The 17,058-nt window shown below is 49.2% G+C and overlaps 5 protein-coding genes across 5 annotated transcripts; 1 reads left to right on the top strand and 4 right to left on the bottom strand.

Moving 5' to 3' along the window:
* Positions 1-1,159: 1,159 nt before the first annotated feature.
* Positions 1,160-1,705, top strand: PHYSODRAFT_451620 (hypothetical protein; the record flags this gene model as incomplete). The annotated part of the gene is made up of 1 exon (XM_009530143.1): positions 1,160-1,705. A coding segment is annotated over one exon (546 nt), but the record flags the coding sequence as incomplete, so codon positions are not given.
* Positions 1,706-5,529: 3,824 nt separating this feature from the next.
* On the bottom strand, positions 5,530-5,847 carry PHYSODRAFT_333030 (hypothetical protein; the record flags this gene model as incomplete). The annotated part of the gene is made up of 1 exon (XM_009530142.1): positions 5,530-5,847. The coding sequence occupies one exon, from the start codon at positions 5,845-5,847 to the stop codon at positions 5,530-5,532; it is 318 nt and encodes a 105-aa protein (XP_009528437.1).
* A 1,787-nt stretch (positions 5,848-7,634) lies between these two features.
* Positions 7,635-8,489, bottom strand: PHYSODRAFT_333029 (hypothetical protein; the record flags this gene model as incomplete). The annotated part of the gene is made up of 1 exon (XM_009530141.1): positions 7,635-8,489. One exon carries the CDS (start codon positions 8,487-8,489, stop codon positions 7,635-7,637), a length of 855 nt encoding a protein of 284 aa, XP_009528436.1.
* A 5,173-nt stretch (positions 8,490-13,662) lies between these two features.
* On the bottom strand, positions 13,663-14,091 carry PHYSODRAFT_506965 (hypothetical protein; the record flags this gene model as incomplete). Its single annotated transcript, XM_009530140.1, has 1 exon — positions 13,663-14,091. The coding sequence occupies one exon, from the start codon at positions 14,089-14,091 to the stop codon at positions 13,663-13,665; it is 429 nt and encodes a 142-aa protein (XP_009528435.1).
* Positions 14,092-16,438: 2,347 nt separating this feature from the next.
* PHYSODRAFT_333028 (hypothetical protein) lies at positions 16,439-17,002 on the bottom strand (the record flags this gene model as incomplete). Its single annotated transcript, XM_009530139.1, has 1 exon — positions 16,439-17,002. One exon carries the CDS (start codon positions 17,000-17,002, stop codon positions 16,439-16,441), a length of 564 nt encoding a protein of 187 aa, XP_009528434.1.
* Positions 17,003-17,058: the final 56 nt, after the last annotated feature.

The raw sequence follows: 17,058 nt of genomic DNA, 5'->3' as shown, positions 1-17,058 counted from the left end.
CTTGAATGACCAAGGTGAACAACCAAAAAGGTAAACCAAACCCAAAACCTAGTCTACAAGCAGTAGATCGACTTCGTTTAAAGGGTTACTCGCAGTAAACCGCCTTGCAAGCTTGACTCACCACCTGCAGGCTCAGGAGGGGAGTTTTCGCTCCGAATCAGAGCGTATACTTTATCGAGAAGCTTGCCACATCCTAAGTTTACAAGTAGTGCGTATACGCTCATTACTGTGTTCGACCGTGAACTTAAGGAGAGCTCGCGTCAAAGAGCACTTGAAGAAGCTCAAGAGGAAGAGCTACTTATTCAGGGTGTCAGCCAGAAAACAGCCATTTCCAAGTCCAAGCGCCAACGCTTGAATTAGCGCTAAGTAGCGTTGTTTAAGTGTTAATTTGTGAAGTTTTTGTACTTTTTCGCATTGTTTTAGAGCAATTACACTTTGGCTCAGCCAATCAGTAGTTACCCTAAACCCCAGCACCCGTGTAATTCCGAATTGGAGAATCCGCGTGATTTTCAGCGTTTCCTGAATTGTTCGCGTAATTTTCGAGTATCTGGTAAGCTTTGGCGTAAGCTTCGGGTATTTTCCCAGTCTATGCCTAAGCGTACTGCTCGTGAGTGGGAAGAAGATCACCAACATCGTCGCATTCTCACCATTGAACAAGCCGTTCAACGCGCTTTCACCATCCGTGCTGCTACCCGTTTGCAGTACGAGGTTACTTGCTTGACGGATCACCCCCGTGAAGTTTTCTTTCCGTTTTTCGAGACTCACCTTGACCGTGTCATCGAGACTGAGTTTGGACTGTTTCTCTACGAGACCGTCGACAACTTGAACACCTGTGTCATCCGCATCGACACCAAAGTTCGTGCCTTCGTTGATCGCATCATCAGCATCAAGCGCGCGCGTTTCGAGTAGTTGTTGACAGTGTCGTCGTAGCTCTAGTTCTAGTAGCTAGTAGCTTGCATTCGTAGCGTAACTTTAATCAGCTTTTCGCTCAAGTTACACTATCATGACTTCGTTGAATCCTGGCGGATGGTCTGCTGACCGTCAAACCCAGTATGTGGTTGAAATGGTGCAGAAGCAACAAGCACTAATCGACGTTTTGACTTCGCCACGCAAGGAAGTCAAAGTTGAGGGCATAAGCCTACCTCGCTTCTATGGAAACATGGGCGACTCGGTTGAGTTGTATTTCGACCAAGTTGTCCATTACTTTGAGGCGAAGAACATTGATTGGCAAGATGAGAATCTGAGTAAGCGCAGTATTGCCATGATGACCGCCAATTTCAGGGGAAATGCTGCTGCATGGTACATGCTTTGCAGGGATTCCATCAGTGACGCCCAAGACTTGATCCAGAAGCTCACGAAGGAATTCGTTCCTCCGGACCTTCAGGAGCGCCTTCGAGATCGATTGTACAGTCTCAAGCAAAAATGTTGTTCTAGCTTAGAGGACTACATCTCTCGATTCCGCGTTGCTATCATGCAAGTCAAGGACATGAGTGAGCTTGACAAGGTCACGTACTTCATTCGAGGTCTTGTTAGCCCCACGAAAGAAGAAGTTCAGTATCGTCGTTGCACGACGGTATCTGAGGCTCTCTCAGTTGCACTCGAGTATGACAGATCGCACTTTCGTGCTGGTCCGTTTTACAAGAATCGTTGGACACATCCAAGGACTTTTGGACGTGCCAACTCCTCACCATTCACTCGTGCCAACACGGCTTCACAGCGTCCTGCTGACAATGAACCTGAGCTTATGGAAATCGACACCGGTCATGTGCATAGTCCACGCCGTGACAATTATCGTCGCCCTGTTCAAAGCAACAATCGCAACAGTGGCAACCACAAGAAGTGTCGGTATTGTAAGAAGCTTGGCCATACGATTGAACAGTGCTTCAAACTTTAAAATCGACAGAAGCACATATCGAACAACAGCTATCAGTCTGACACCAAGCGATGTCAGTTCGCTGCTCACACTTTGGCCACAGAGAAGCCAGAATCGGTTGAAGTTGTTGAGATAAATGATCTCAATGCTGCCACAATCCAGTCACTACCAGCTCCGGAATGAGTTGATTCGGAAGCCAGGTCTGTGTGAGGGCAAACGTGTCACCATTATGCTAGACACGGGAGCCACATGTTTGAACCACGTGTTTGTCGAGGAAAAGTTGAAGAAAGGTTGGATCGAACTATCCGATTCACCCTGGGTCTCCAACATCTTTAGTATCCCGAAGAAGGACCCGAAATTATGGAAACAACTCTCTCGAGCTGAGTGGCTACGATCGGGAAACGCCACGTTACCGATTCGTTGGGTGATTGATTATCGTTGGCTCACCTCGCAGACGATCATCGCCTGAATTCATCTCCCGAGAATTGACGAGACATTTGACAAGATGTATGGATGCGTCATCTTCTCAGTCTTGGATCTCGCGCAAGGTTACCATCAGATGAGGGTTGCCTTGAAGAGTCGTCAGTACACAGCGTTCCGCACTCATTTTGAGACCTACCAGTGGTGTGTTGCACCAATGGGTCTTGCTGGAATGCCAGGTGTCTGGTCACGTCTTCTATTGGGCAAATACGCGTTGATCGTGGTATACTTGGACGACATTTGTGTATTTTCCAAGAACATGAAGGAGCATCTGCAGCATCTCCGCATACTTTTCGAAGTGCTACCCAGGGAAAAGCTGTACTGTCATCGTTCGAAGTGTCATTTTGGGCAAAATCAAGTTCAGTTCCTAGGTCACACCGTGTCGAGCCAAGGCATCGCGGTGGATTCCAAGAAGACTGAAGTGATTGCCAATTGGCCAGTTCCCATGAACCAAAAGCAATTACAAAGGTTTTTGGGTCTCGCAGGCTACTACCGTCGCTTCATTTTCAACTACGCGACAATCGCCTTACCGTTTGGATCTCTGATCAAGAAGGACAACACCTGGAACTGGAATGAAGAGCATGATATCGCCTTCAGCAAACTGAAAACAGCACTACAATCCGCCCCAGTCTTGGCTTTACCGGATTTCTCTCCTCTGTTCATCGTGACAACCGATGCTTCAGGATATTGCGTGGGTGGAGTGCTTTCGCAAAAGCACAACGAACATGATCATCCGTTAACTTTCCTCTCCAAGAAGTTGGGTGTGCATGAACAAAATTGGCCTACCCACGAGAAGGAACTCTACGCAATTAAGCTGTCGTTGGAAAAATGGCGTCATTATCTTTATGGTCGTCATTTCGACATCTACACCGACAACAGTGCATGTCAGTGGTTGTTACACCACCCTAATGTTTCTTCGAAGCTTGCACGCTTCTTGACCTTCTTTGCTCAGTTCGACTTCACACTTCATCACTTGAAAGGGTCGATGAATGTCGTAGCTGATGCACTGTCCCGTCCTCCAATGGACTCAACTCCGAATGCGTTTCCATCACCAGTATTGGCTCCATCTCTTGCGAGCCAGACGATGACAAAACGACATCGAGTTTTCGAGTAGTGTGCGATCTACACGCAGTTAATGCTTCGTTGTCGACTTCAGACAGTGAAAGCTCGACTGTTCCAGATTCATAGAGTGTTGTGCGTCCCGCTATCAATACGATCAACTTTCACACGTGTACTCCGCAGTGTGACAGTTTTGCATCACGCTATCGTGCAAGACAGCATCAGAAGGTGAATACGATAATGGTGTCTTCGGCTCTCTCGCCTGTTGAATTTTCGGGAGAGGAGATGGCTGATGCTTCTGCTGGTCACCTCGCCATACATGATCTTTCCGATGGTTATCTCCACATCCCTGTTCAAGATGCAGAGATCGCCACATCGGTTGTGCAAATGCAACACGCAAGTTCGCTAGGATGGACTTCGAATCTCAAACAAGAGTTCATCAAAGCCTACCACACTGATCCCGGATTTCGAGACAAGTGTCGTTCTCCACACGATCCATACGTACTCAAGGATGGATTGCTTTATGTGCAATTCACGGACGACAAGGAGTCCAAAGTGATGAAACTTTGTGTCCCGAGATCGCAGCGCAATCGTCTAAGAACGAAGATTATCGAGCAATTTCATGATTTCAGTATTGCCGCGCACCCAGGAATTCGTCGTACGTATCTCCGTATCAAGCAATGGTACTACTGGGTGTCGCTTCATGAAGACGTTTCCGATTACGTGCAAAGTTGTGAAACCTGCACACGTTGGAAGCACAGCAACGCCAAGAAGAATGGCAAGCTAATTCCGATTCCAATTCCTAAGGAATGTTGGGAAGGCGTCTCCATGGATTTCGTCACTGGATTGCCAGAATCCGACGGCTATGATGCTATCATGACCGTCGTGGACAAGTTGTCCAAGCGTCCAATCTACTGTCCCGTTCACACTACCGATGATGCCGAAGAAATCGCTCATTACTTCTTCGACAATGTCGTTCGGCATCATGGAGTGCCTGCAGTGATCATCAGTGATCGTGATCCCAAATTCACGTCACGTTTTTGGAACTCTTTCGCGCAGATCATGGGTGTACAGTTGAATATGACAACGGCATACTGCGCTCAAGCTGACGGCCAAACCGAACGTCAAAACCTGGTACTAGAAGATGCACTCCGTTGCATGGTCTCGTATCATGGTGATGACTGGGCTGCCAAGTTGGGAACGATTGAGTATGCTCACGCTACGCCAGTCAGTGCTTCTACCGGACTTTCGCCATTTGAAGTAGACACAGGACGTAACGAACGCAATCCCTTCGGAACATTTCCTACGCTGTATACCACAGTTCAAGTACAACAAGGACTGTCTGAGTATGCAAACCGCTTTAAGGATGAACGCGACAAGATTATCGGCAAAGCCAAAGAACACCTACTCAAGGCTCAAGCATCGCAAAAGAAGTACTACGATCAACGTCGTAGCAACGTCCAATTCAAGGAAGGAGATTTGGTTATGCTTGATACACGCCGTATTCCACTCAGGCATACTGCGAAAGACATTGACGTCAAACGTGCAAAGTTAGCGGCTCGTAAAGTTGGTCCGTTCGTGATCAAGCGCATGATCAGCGACAACGCTGCCCGTCTTGATTTTGCCACGCAGTATGAAGTCGTTGAACCCTACTTTCAACGTAGATGTTCTCAGCCATTACGTCTCCAACCCGGACAAGGTTGAGACTCGTGTTCTTCCGAAAGCATCTCGCATCATCACAGATGAAGACACTGGAGAAGACCTCCACATTATCGAGCAACTGCTACGCAAGCGCCAGTTCAACCGCAAGATTGAGTGGCTTGTCAAGTGGCATGGTCTTCCAGACCACGAATATTCGTGGGAACTCGAGAAAGACATCAAACACGTCTCGAACTGGAAAGTTCTCGTCGACGACTTCAAGCGCCGTCAACGTGAAGTCAAACCCGGGAGGATGTAAGGATCGAGACGTGACGAGCACGTCGTCGGCCCGCCCCGTTCAAGTGCAAGACTAGGGCGTAAGCATGAGTCTAGCTTAGGCACCTTCACTCATGAGAAGGAAGAAACATGCACATGGAGGTCGAGCGGTGACGCTTCTTGTCCTTGGTCTCCTCTTCGGCTCAATCAGGAACTGGGATCTCGATCTCGCGGAGACGCTGGTAAATGGACACTGACACGCGGTACAAAGCGTTGTGGACGTCTGGTTGCGAAGCCTTAATGAGCTTGATGATGGCCTTCTTCTCCACCGGACGCTCAGTCTTGTTCGTTTTGACCTGCTTTAACAGAGCCTCTAGAATACGATCGGATTTCGCTATCGAGTTGTAGAGGTCCTGCCGAGCCTTGTCCGCCTTGCGTGGGTTGTTAACCGCAAGCCTCAGGAACGAACCAATCAGCTTCGTTTTCTTGTCCTTGTGGACCTTGGAGTGTGCTCTCGTCATCACCTAGCCCTACCGGGCCAGAAACAGCAAGTCGAAGTTAGTGCTGTGCCGGGCTACCAAGATCAAAAACTGACTAACCGGCTTCGAGACTTATAGTGCTCGACTTAGTTGCGGTGCAGTCTTCTTAGAACAGTAGCTACTTGGGCTAATGGGCTGTTACCGGGGCCAGTTGAAAGACAAACTTGCACCACGGCTGCCCAGCAGTTCTTTCCCACGTTCAGCGTACAGTAAGAGGTTGCCCTACTAAAGTACAGATGTCTCCCCAACAGTTGGGTTGGTCACGCCGACGTGACACTTACACCGCAAGCTGAAAATGCCTCCCCTTGAAGTGCCGTGCAGCGGCGAGCCTTCCCCCCGCAAGTGCTACCAGATGTCGTGTTTGGCTCCGGAGTGTAGGTGGTTAAGGTGAAGAGTCCTGGTCGATGGGCCAGGAAGTGTAGACTTGGTTGTTGAGATCGAAGTGCGGGACACGAGGTGTATTTGCGAATGAATCCTTAGCCTAACATGCATGCCTCGCTGTGGTCCTAGATGAGCACAGCGCGATATTTGCTTATTTCTGTTGTGTCTCTTACCTATGTGTTTGTCCTCGTCTCTTTGTGTTGATTTCATGTATTTCCTACTAAATGCCTGTTCACTGTTTCTGATTTCTTTTCTTTTTGACTTAATGCATGTTCGCTGTGACTGCTGACCCTCTCGGGTAGCAATCCCATGCGTGTCGAGCCTCTGGTCACGAGCAACCAAGCCCGAGCCTTTGCTCCGCATCGCTCTGACGTGCTTGCTCAGCAGGCCAGAGGTGCTGGGCATGACAATTGATTATAGTTGCGGACGATAAAGACGGGGTGGTCATCTCACATGTCAGATCAGTTTCTGCAACATGATTTGCCACATCGGTAAGGATGCAAATTTAGTACAGAGATTTGTATGGTTAAACCAGCCTTATTCAGTGGGGCACAATTGTGAAAATAGTTGACCAAGCGGCGTACAGCAGCAAAAAAAGAGCTTGTTTTGACAACCTTGGCGATTTTCATGTACAGTAATGTGCGTGAATACCGGACACCTGATATATATATAAGGTCTCTAAGAGTATAAGGTGAATCCGATTGGTTAGGAAAAAGCAATGTATTGATATGATTTAGCTCGTCAAGAAATTGATGGCGGCCTTGTTAATAAGGCCCGAGTGATACCAGCAATGCTGTATGGTATCTGTGAGGCTTGATCAGTAGGAGACGCAGAGGCCGCGAGGAAGTGTTGACCGCGATGCCTAAACCGTTGAGGTGGTTGGATGCGAATTCGAAAGTGAGTTTATTTCGAAAAAGCCCTGTGGCCGGCCGTCTGGGCAGTGCCCAATGCGGTGCTAGAGTAAATCAATCTGATTGGTCAATCCACTTCAAGTTGAAGTGAATTGACGTGCGTCATACAAACGTCAATGTAGTTGACAGAGATAATGCACTCGCTCGTCATCGACTCTCACGTGTCATCGACCTCTTCAAAGTCATCGAAGAAGGCCAGGACCTCCCACAACGCATAACTCGGCCCATCTTAGGAAGTAGCGTAGGCTAGCGTACAAGCGGGTTGTTGGTCCGATTTACGATGTCTTCGCTCACACTGTTAATGTTCCACCACTCCGGCTTGAACTTGTTGATCCAGATTTTCTTGAAGTACTTCTAGAACTTCCAACTGTCCAGTTGGACCAGGAGTAACCAATACCCCTCGCTTGGCAGTCGCGCTTGATCATGGATCGGACCTCGTGGGCGCCTCGGAGGGTATATCCATAGGTCGGATAACCGTCAGCGGTCAATGCAGCCCTCCCGCATGGTCAAGTCCACTTCATCTTCCGTGATCTTCAACTTCATCATCTTCCGACGGAGCGCTTGCTTGGAGTGAAATAGGCAGCCAACAATTCGGGATTCTGGAAACTGGTTCTGGACAGACGTGATCATGGCGAACTCGAAGTCGCACACAACATGCGCTGGAAAGATTTTCTGCCTTGCCCCGACGTAAATGTTGTGAAACGGGCGATCGTACACCTGAGCCGTTTTCCCGGTCGTAAGGACGTACCAAATTGGCAAAAAGAGCTCCGAAATCAAATCGTAGAGCATCACAATCTCCAACTGGTAGAATGGAGCAGGCACCCAACGATAAGTTGAGTCGATGAAGACTGAACTTTGCCGCTGCTTCATACGATCCAAATTGTGTCCGTCATCAGCAGCATCCCCTCTTTTCGGTCGGTAACAGCAGGGGCCGGTCCAGTCGAGGTTCGACAGAAACCAGGTACACAAGCGGGCTCGTGCTCCATCCTCCACAGCGCCACGGCCACTCACGTAGAATTTCGCCTTGCAATTTGTTCGGCGGTAGGCGCTGCATCGATAGCGCCTGGTGTCGGTTCGAGGGTTGAAGTGGTATTGGGCGTACGAGTAGCCACCATAATGGATAGTCCCTGATCCAGAATTGGCGACGGCGAGGCCAGTAGAGTGGGCATCTTCAGTTGGCGGCGCGACTTCAAGTTGGGTACCATCACTCTCTTCGTGTTCCGAGCCCAAGGATTGGCTGAGCAGTAGAACCGTCTCGGTGTCGCTGAGCTCGGATCCATCGGACAGGAGCGAGTTGGACATCGATTCGTCGGAGATGTAGCCTGAGGCCATGGTGCGTGGGCGTCGTGGGGGCGGGAAGGGGGGGATTAGTGCTTAGAACTTAAAGATTTCACAATGAATGTTACGATTTGGTTGGAGCAACCACTACAATTGACGACATAGCACCCGCGATGAGACAACATACTCTGCGGTTAATTGTGTCACTGACGAGATAGGGATGCTCGACACTACAGTCTTACAAACTAGCAGCCTAACAATAGTGTATCATACACATGCCAACAGCCTAACACGCACGCCACTAACTAACAAATACAATATGAAAACTTCAATCAAAACACAATTGACCAACAAATATGTAACAACGCCAGAGCTTCAACCACACACAAAAGTTTCCAACAAATACACAACATCTTCAAACTTCAACCGCACACGACGACAACCGAATACAAATATCTAGCAAGTACACGGCACTCATGCAATTACACAACACTAAATTTTACACAACATCCTCAACATATATATAATATGTTAAAAAAATGCCCAATCTCTTGCATTTATTATTAATCGTGTAACCTCTTGGGGGTAATAATTTTTGACCCAAAGTTGACCAAAAAACCGTGTAGACCTCCGTTGTTCCATTTTTGACCAAAAAAGCGTTAAAAAGCGTTGACCCAAATTTGACCTGCGCAGCGATTGACCCATAAAAATGGTTATCCCCTTGAAGTCTCTTAGCCCATGAGCATACAACAACTCTGGGTCCATGCGGACCACAGCCGATTTATTGGACGGTGGGGTGACATGCTTCAGCAGCTCGTCCAGCCCCACCGCCGGTGTGATGGAACTTGGCGAAATCTGTGTCTCGGTCGCGTCTATCTACTGCTTGTATACTTGGCGAGGGTTTCAATCGTGATTTTTAGGGTTTTGCTGTTCGCATTGGTCATTCAAGGCCATGTCAAAACAAAGTTTTCCGTAATATATTAGGCTTGCGTGCGGGAAGGTGACTAGTGAAGCGACAGGCGCAAAGCTAATGAGGGTAATCGACTAGCGAAAAGCGTTAATGTCTATTATGCAACACGTTATGGCTAGCGAAAAGCCTTTATGCCGCTTAGTTTAATTGCATCTAGAATAGCAGTAAAGTGAAATAGGTAACCATAACCCTGAGGTTATAGCAGCAGAGCCGAACGTAGGAAGTCGAGTCGGTCGATGTAGATCTTCTGACCACTTGCCCGGCGAAAATGGACCAACAAGTGCTACCAGATGTGAGGCTTGGGGGCTTTTAGAGGTCCATAGAGGCCTTGAGGAAGATGAGCCGCGATGGACGCAAATTGCAAAGTGAGTGACATTAGTGGGTTAAGCCCCGGCTGTCTCAGCAGTAAGGCGGTGCTATATTAAATGAATCGGGTCTAACAATTAAAGCTGAAGTGGATTGACATGCACCATACAATACGACAAGCAGAGGCAATCAGAGGCAATGAATGACTTGTGCATGTCTCGTTACTTGTCTCCTTTTCGTTGTCTAACCATGAGTGAAGGTGGCTAAGCGAGGGATATGCTCTCGAATAATTTCTTATCACGCTTTCCTATGGCGTTGTCGTATGCGCCTGTTCTATCGCACTATTTTAGCGCACGCGGTACACCGCTTGGTCGACTCGAGGTGTAGGTGTAGCACGCAACCACCGTCCGCCATCTTAAAGCTACAGTGGTTGTATTATTTAAGTGACTACGCGGTAGACCCTTAATTTTAATGTAACAGGCCGTTCTGGGTCGTACTGCGCGAACCTGCCATGGTGCGCTCAAATCTCTACTACCGGGACAAATCTATCACCTGTCCATTCGGCAGCTAGTTGTTAAAGCATACGTATCTTGTGTTATGTTTTTTCTTACTTAGACTACTGGTGCATCAATGTTAACTTCTTTCTAAAAATGCTTTAGAAGACACAAAGAATGGTTTTAGCTCGTGGGAGCGCTGCATTTTGGTTTTACTTATGAGTTATGTTGCTTCTTGCTCAGGCGTTGACATTGTCGGCGGCCTCCGGTAGCACGCAGACATGGGTCCGACAATGCACTCAAGGCACCTGCGCGAGGGACACGACTTTGGCTTCTCGTCAGGCCCGTGGAATGTTTCCCACAGAAAGAGGTACTTGTAGCACGCATACTTCAAGCGGGTAAGTGTGTGTCCCATGTCAAGCGGCGGTATGTTCACCTGAACCGCGGACGTTTTGCGTTCGATCGAGAATGTGTAGAGAGCCACAACATGTTTAGCCGATTAAAAATTCTTCACCTGGTCAATCAGAGTGTGTTATGGTATCAAATCAAGCCTATCGTGACCGGCGTTACCTGATGGCTCGCCCACTGAACCCATTCAGCTGAGTTACCCACCGAGGCTTCAAACCACCATGTCATGTTGATGGGTTGGTTTTGCATACCTTACTGCGGAGGTCCGCGAGCGCGTGCCGGGTTCAATTTGGGAGCAAGATGTTTGCATTCAGGCTCAATAATGTAGAATTGGAGCAGCCAACACAAATCATGACGTGACTCCAATGCTACACTCGGCAGCTGCAGTCGAGGTTTCCTCAGGCGTCCGAGGCACCAAAACGATACCACCGTTGATTTCCTCAGTAACATCTATGCACCAAAACCGGAATCAGGTTAGCATGATTATTAGACTTGTGGCCGGTCCAGCTTTTTGGTGCGCTGTATCAATGATGACGGCGCCTATGATCCGCTAACATTTTTTTTAGACGATACAGTTAACGTTCCCGTTGATTTGACCGACCAACTTCCAACTTTATGGCTTGGTTCTTGCTGTGGCAATTTCACTCTCCACAGATGCACGTAAACCACAGATCTGATCCATACTCTACCGTCCGCACATCGTTAGCGGTTATATACTCCGTATCGACTACAAGGACTTAAACGTAGATCGTACGGAATGCCCCCCCCCCCCGGAACTGTATTCTTGGACGACACGAGTGATCGATAAAGCGCGCAATCCCCCAGTTTGCCTGTTATAGCTCTTATTCCGGTCTATTACTATAATCCGTAACACCCGCTCCGTTAAGGTCCATCCTTCATACTATGAGCGTCTATCCAACTTTAAAGGGGCGAGTGCTACGGATTTATAGTATAAACTACATGTGGGTAGTGTATATGCATGGTGTCGTCTTTATGTCTTGTGGGCAGTTCTTGTCCTTGGTGCACGCTGTCGAGTTGAGGTTGGGTTCTCCACCTCACCACTTGATAACTTGCGTCACTCTGTTGGTTTTACACGCCCGTCTTTCTCGTGTCGTTCCAGCCATGCGCGTAGGATCTGCTCATCGGGTTACGAAGCCTGGAGTTAAGCCGCTTATTGTGGGTGCGAATGTCGGGTTGACAGCCTGTCAGCTCTAGCTTCGTCTTGAATTCGCCTATTGTCAAGCTGCTACTGCAACTGCTACTGACCGCCGGTACGCCGTCCGGTCCTTATCCGTCGGCCTGTTGGCTTGGGTCCCTACGAGTATCGAGTTGTGTGTGTATGTGGGGGGGGGGGATCGGCTTGTCGCACTCGGTCGCCATCTGAGTGGCGGCTTGCCAGTCCGTCGACGATAGAAGGGTCAGCTGGACTCGTTTCTGGCGCGACCATGACATCCCGCTGCCAATCGTTGCTAACTGCGGTGAGATCTTGACTTTACTGCACTCTCTGCCGCTATGCGATTTGCGCCTGGTGGACTAGTCTTCACCGATGTTAAGGATAGTTGTTTCGGTTCATCAAACCGTCAATCGGAAAATCGTTTTTCATCCTCCCACCGGCTAATTTCCAAATTAGCGGGGATACATTGCTTTGCCGACAGCTGCATTGCTTTTCTGATCGATTATACCAGTCAGACATTTGAAATGGTGTTTCCATGCATTGCATATATTTTCGGTTCAGGTCTTGTAGGGTTAACGGTTCGGTGCTGTACCGAAACAATTAGGAGGGCTGCATCGACGCCAGTTTCTGTCACTGTAACTTAGCGTAATTTATAACATGTCTGACCTTTAAAGTTCGGAGCAGATTCGGAGCAGGTTGATCACAATTGAAGTACAGAAGTCGCTATCATATATTTTCACCTAGGTGTTACTTGTTCTGAAACTTACCGTGCGAGGTTGGTGGGGCATGGCATAAACCAATTCGCCATGCCACGCAAGCCTCGACGCCGCTTCCTCAACAACAACGAAGACAGCGAAGCGCACATGAACGTTCTCGCGCGTTGCCTGAAAGGCCGAGAGCGCGCTCGAGATCGGCTAATTGCTCGTCCTCGATACCTCGACGAGGAAATTGAAGTTATGGAGTAATACATGTATCAGCTTTCCCACTACGGCATTGAGCGCGATCCAGCACCGACACCTCCACCAAAACAAGAGTCGCCTAAGAGGCGTTCTCCGCCGAGTTCGTAGACACCTACGATGCCCGCAAAGAGACATGTTCGATTCCAAAAAAGTCCCCTTCCAAATCGGAGTGTCTGAAAAAGCATTTACAAGAATTCAGATAACTTTACATTTCCGTTCTGCTTCGTGCGTATGGGGAACAATGCAATGTATTTACTCGATAGCTTAGAATGTCAGCCTGGCCCTCAAGAATTGTGGGCAACCCCAAAGAGCAGGCATAGCATTCGAGGCTAACCGAGTGATGCATTGTGAGCTGATCCGGTGACCATACGCTTGGCAATCACAGCGACGGAGTCTTCACAAAGGCGAGTATATCGCTTGAAAGCATCAGATGCCCATCGACCGTGTAGCTGAATGGTGGTTGTTTCGATGCCGGCGCGATGCATGTGTGTGGCACCTCCGGCTCGTAGAGAATGAGTGCCGATAGAACGTGGGTCGATGCCCACTTGATGAGCCACCTTGAGCAAACTTTTGATGATACGCTCAGCCGAGATGACACCGGGTACGCCCTTGCGGTTCTGGTACATTGTAGCGGGGAAGTGATCGGGCAAATTTCGCGTGCTCTTCGTATACAGAGTGCTCCTAAAACCGGGCAAATCTGGAGGTCTCCGGATGACAGTAATGAACGCGTTATCAGCGGTCCAGTCTGGTTCGTCTTCGACCCGTGAGTTTAATCGATACTGAGGCTGCCGCAGCCGATCGCCAGTCGGCCGCCCATCGTGACCAAATAGCTGTATATCGCCATGACGTAAAATAAACCACTTGAAGTGCGTGCCATCTGCGACTATCTCGGATTTCCGAAGTAGAAAAAAGAAGGCTAGACACAGTGCCCCCATAATGCTTGATACGCTGGGGAATTGAGATCGAGACGGTTGAAAACAGCCCGGAGCAGAGATAGAGTGACCGGTGCTTTGCGCTGCTCCGGAGTGTCCAATCGACGAAGACCCTTGAGGAGCATGCATACTTGTGGATGGCCGACAGGAAACGCAAGCGCACGTGCCTTGAAAAAGTGATTGATTCCATGAAGTGTATTTGCAATGGTATCGCTCTTCGGTTGCCGTCCATTGCGCCCGGAACGTGTGCACGAAACAATAAAATCCGAGACAATAACCGCTTGCTGATCGGTATTAACCCGCGTTAGCCAGATTGGAAAGCCAAATTGCTTGCACCATTGTTCCCATCGACCGAAGGCCCGTTTGTACTTGTCGTGGGTGGGATCAGCAACGGAGTGCTCGCGCAGATACATCGCCAGTGTGCTGTCATCGTGGATGCGGATTTGGGGGGATTGTCCTGTATCCAACCAGCAACAAGATTAGTGAATAAGTCCGACTTGACCTTCGATACGGAAGCACGGGAACCAGCGTCGGCGCGAATATTTGCGATACCAGGTATTTGAGAGGCCGAAAATCGGATTCGGTGTTCAACTTCCCACCACCTTAAAAGACGAATCAGATCTTGAGCAAGCGGATTTGGCGATGATAGTTTTTGTTGCCACGACACTGCTGACATGTTATCCACACGAAAGTGAACCAGCTCTGCGTCAGATTTTCCACTCCAATGTGTGGCCCAAACCGATGCCGCAAAGGCGCACGTCAAAAGTTCCTGATAGTTTATGTCGAAACAAGTAGGCGAGTCTCGGTGAAACAACGCAATCTGCTCCAGTTCATGTTCATTGTACTGGTAGGAGAAATATCGCTCGCGAGTGACGTCTAGCGAACAGCAGCCATAATCAGAAGCATCGACTTCTACCGTGAAATCGGGTGCGGGTTCTCCATGAAAATATTGCATCGGTAAGTGGTTTAGTACTGGTTGTTGGAGAATTGACCACCACCACAAAAGATCCTGCCGCATGCGGTCGATCACGTGAACTTTTGTATACCGCAGCAGCTTTCTTTCAGGTTGGTGAAGCCGCTGCAGGAAAGGCCTAGCGGGGCGTAGACAAGTTGAAATATGCCGAAGAGAGCCCAGCAACGAACGGAATTCTGATATCGATACAGATGACTTGTGGTAAGTTGTCGAGACAAGATTTCGTGCTTTTCCGAGTTTCTCCGGGGGGATTGAGACAGTAGAGGCCGATGCATCGAAAATGAGGCCAAGCACTTTTAATCGGTGATGCCACCCTGAGAACTTGGCTTCGTTGATAGATTCAGCGCCCAATATGTCGATCATAGCCAGTCGCAACGCATGCTCAATCTCCAAGCAATTCATCTCGTTGTCTACGGCCACGCATACGTGGTCGTCGACCCAGTGGTAGCCAAAATTGCTGTTGCCCGTAGTGATTGAGGTAGTCCGGTGTAGATGGGTGATGATGGCTCCACCGAAAGTTTCGTAGCAACTTGGCGAACCGGTCCAACCGAACGGACAACAGAGGCCGATAATAAGCAAGTTCAGCTCAAGGATCATGCCGGCAAAAAGGTATACGGACTTGCAGTGAATTCCAACGTGACGGAACGCGGATGCCACATCCCCAGTCAGAATTTTGGGAGGATGGCTCTCGAGACGGCGACGGCGTAAAATTTCATGCGCAATTACTGCACATGACTCGTAGGCTGGTTGGGGAAGTGCGGTTCGGTCCGTGTGGTCATTGACGGACAGGCCTGGTGGAAATGATAAGTCATGTATCGTTCTACCGTGCACACTTGGGTCCTTTCCAGATTTGACGACGATGCCAAACGGGCTGATCTGAATGTGCGGCCAGATTTCCAAAATATCAGCATCCAGCAGAAGCACATGACCAGCGTCTTGTTCAGCTCGAAGGTTGCGCAACAGAATTGGTAGACTTTGTAACGCGGAGCCATGGTTGCCGGACGTCGTGTTTGGTCGGGCATGGGTCGCGACAGCTTCACTTCAACTCCATTTTCAGCGTAGTCCAGTAGGCGTTCGAGTTGATCGTAAGAAGCACAAGACTCCTTAATTACAGCAGGTACGATTGACTTGTTGGGACGATAATCATCCAGAGTCTGGCACCGGTAGGGCTCGACAAACTCGTGAAGTTGAGGTCGAGTCTTTCGTATAAACTCTGGGAGGGTCGATTTAGATGCCGTATCGATGATCGCAGGTAATGATGATTTTGATGGCACTGGCAGCGATAAGCCCACTTTGTTCAGAGCGTTGTTGAGATTTTGTCGACGAATCTCGGTCCATGTCTTCGCTCGTTGTAGAGATAAACTCCGCATTTTGGCTGTGTGGGATTCCCAGCGATGGCTTGTGGTAGATGATGAAAACGTGACCGGGGAATTGATACGCGATGAATTCGATCTCAATGCCGCGTGATTCGTCCATAATGAAGGCAGCTCAGCACAATCATGACAAGATGCCATCGAAGCTGCACTGTGAGCCTGATCCCGTGTCCTGGATGCGGCGGAACATTCGTGATTGTTGGGTAGAGAGACCGCCCCGCCCTCCGGAAGTTGGGTGATTGGGAAATCACGGCTTCGTTCACCCGGGTGTAGTAGTACCCTAGGAGCTGAACGAGATAGTAACCGGGGAGTGTTTGGCCCGTTGGATGCTGCCGAACGGTTTGTATATGTATTCATAATTGCAGCATCACCGTTTCCCAGAGGACCCCACGGACGAGAGGGCCTTGGGCAGCTTCACTTATTAGTAGGGACTGCTGGTTTAGGAGCAAAGTATGTCTTGATATACTCTACCAGAGCGTCCGGAAGTGGTGTTTGCCACGAGTGAAGCCTTTTACCGTTGCCACACGACTTGCCCTTGACATAACATCCATGACCGGAGAAAAACCGGAGGCAGGGCTCCTTCCCATTGACCCGAAGAACAAGTGCCGCGATGTCTGGAGGAAAACCTCGCAGCCGTTCGTAACTGGTTTGATCTCGAGGACGCTGTCGTGGGGCTGACTTGAAGTTCGCCCTTGGCGATACTTGGTGGTTTGTCGGGCTTGCCGCCGTGGTCTGGTGCGCTGGCGTCGACGTGAGCAGTGAGGAGAGTAGTAGCACCCATTCGGTCGAGTTGTAATCCATTCTTTGAACTTCTGCGCGGAAATTAGCCCACCATGACGGACTATCGCTGCGAAGGTGGTTGAGCGCCCGGGACAAAAACATATCGACGGTGTGAAGTGTCAGCATCACACGCGGTAACGTCGCACGTTCATCATGCTGAGCGTTCTTGGCGACAAAATCGCGGAGCCGATTCACCATTTCGTTAATAAAATCGAAGCAGTAGCGCCTGGTAAAGACCCCCAGACCTTCAATTG

This window comes from Phytophthora sojae (genome assembly GCF_000149755.1).
Source record: "Phytophthora sojae unplaced genomic scaffold PHYSOscaffold_5, whole genome shotgun sequence".
NCBI classification, from domain to species: domain Eukaryota; phylum Oomycota; class Peronosporomycetes; order Peronosporales; family Peronosporaceae; genus Phytophthora; species Phytophthora sojae.
The sequence above is the reverse complement of the archived record's forward strand: the minus strand, read 5'-3'. Positions and strand labels throughout refer to the sequence as shown.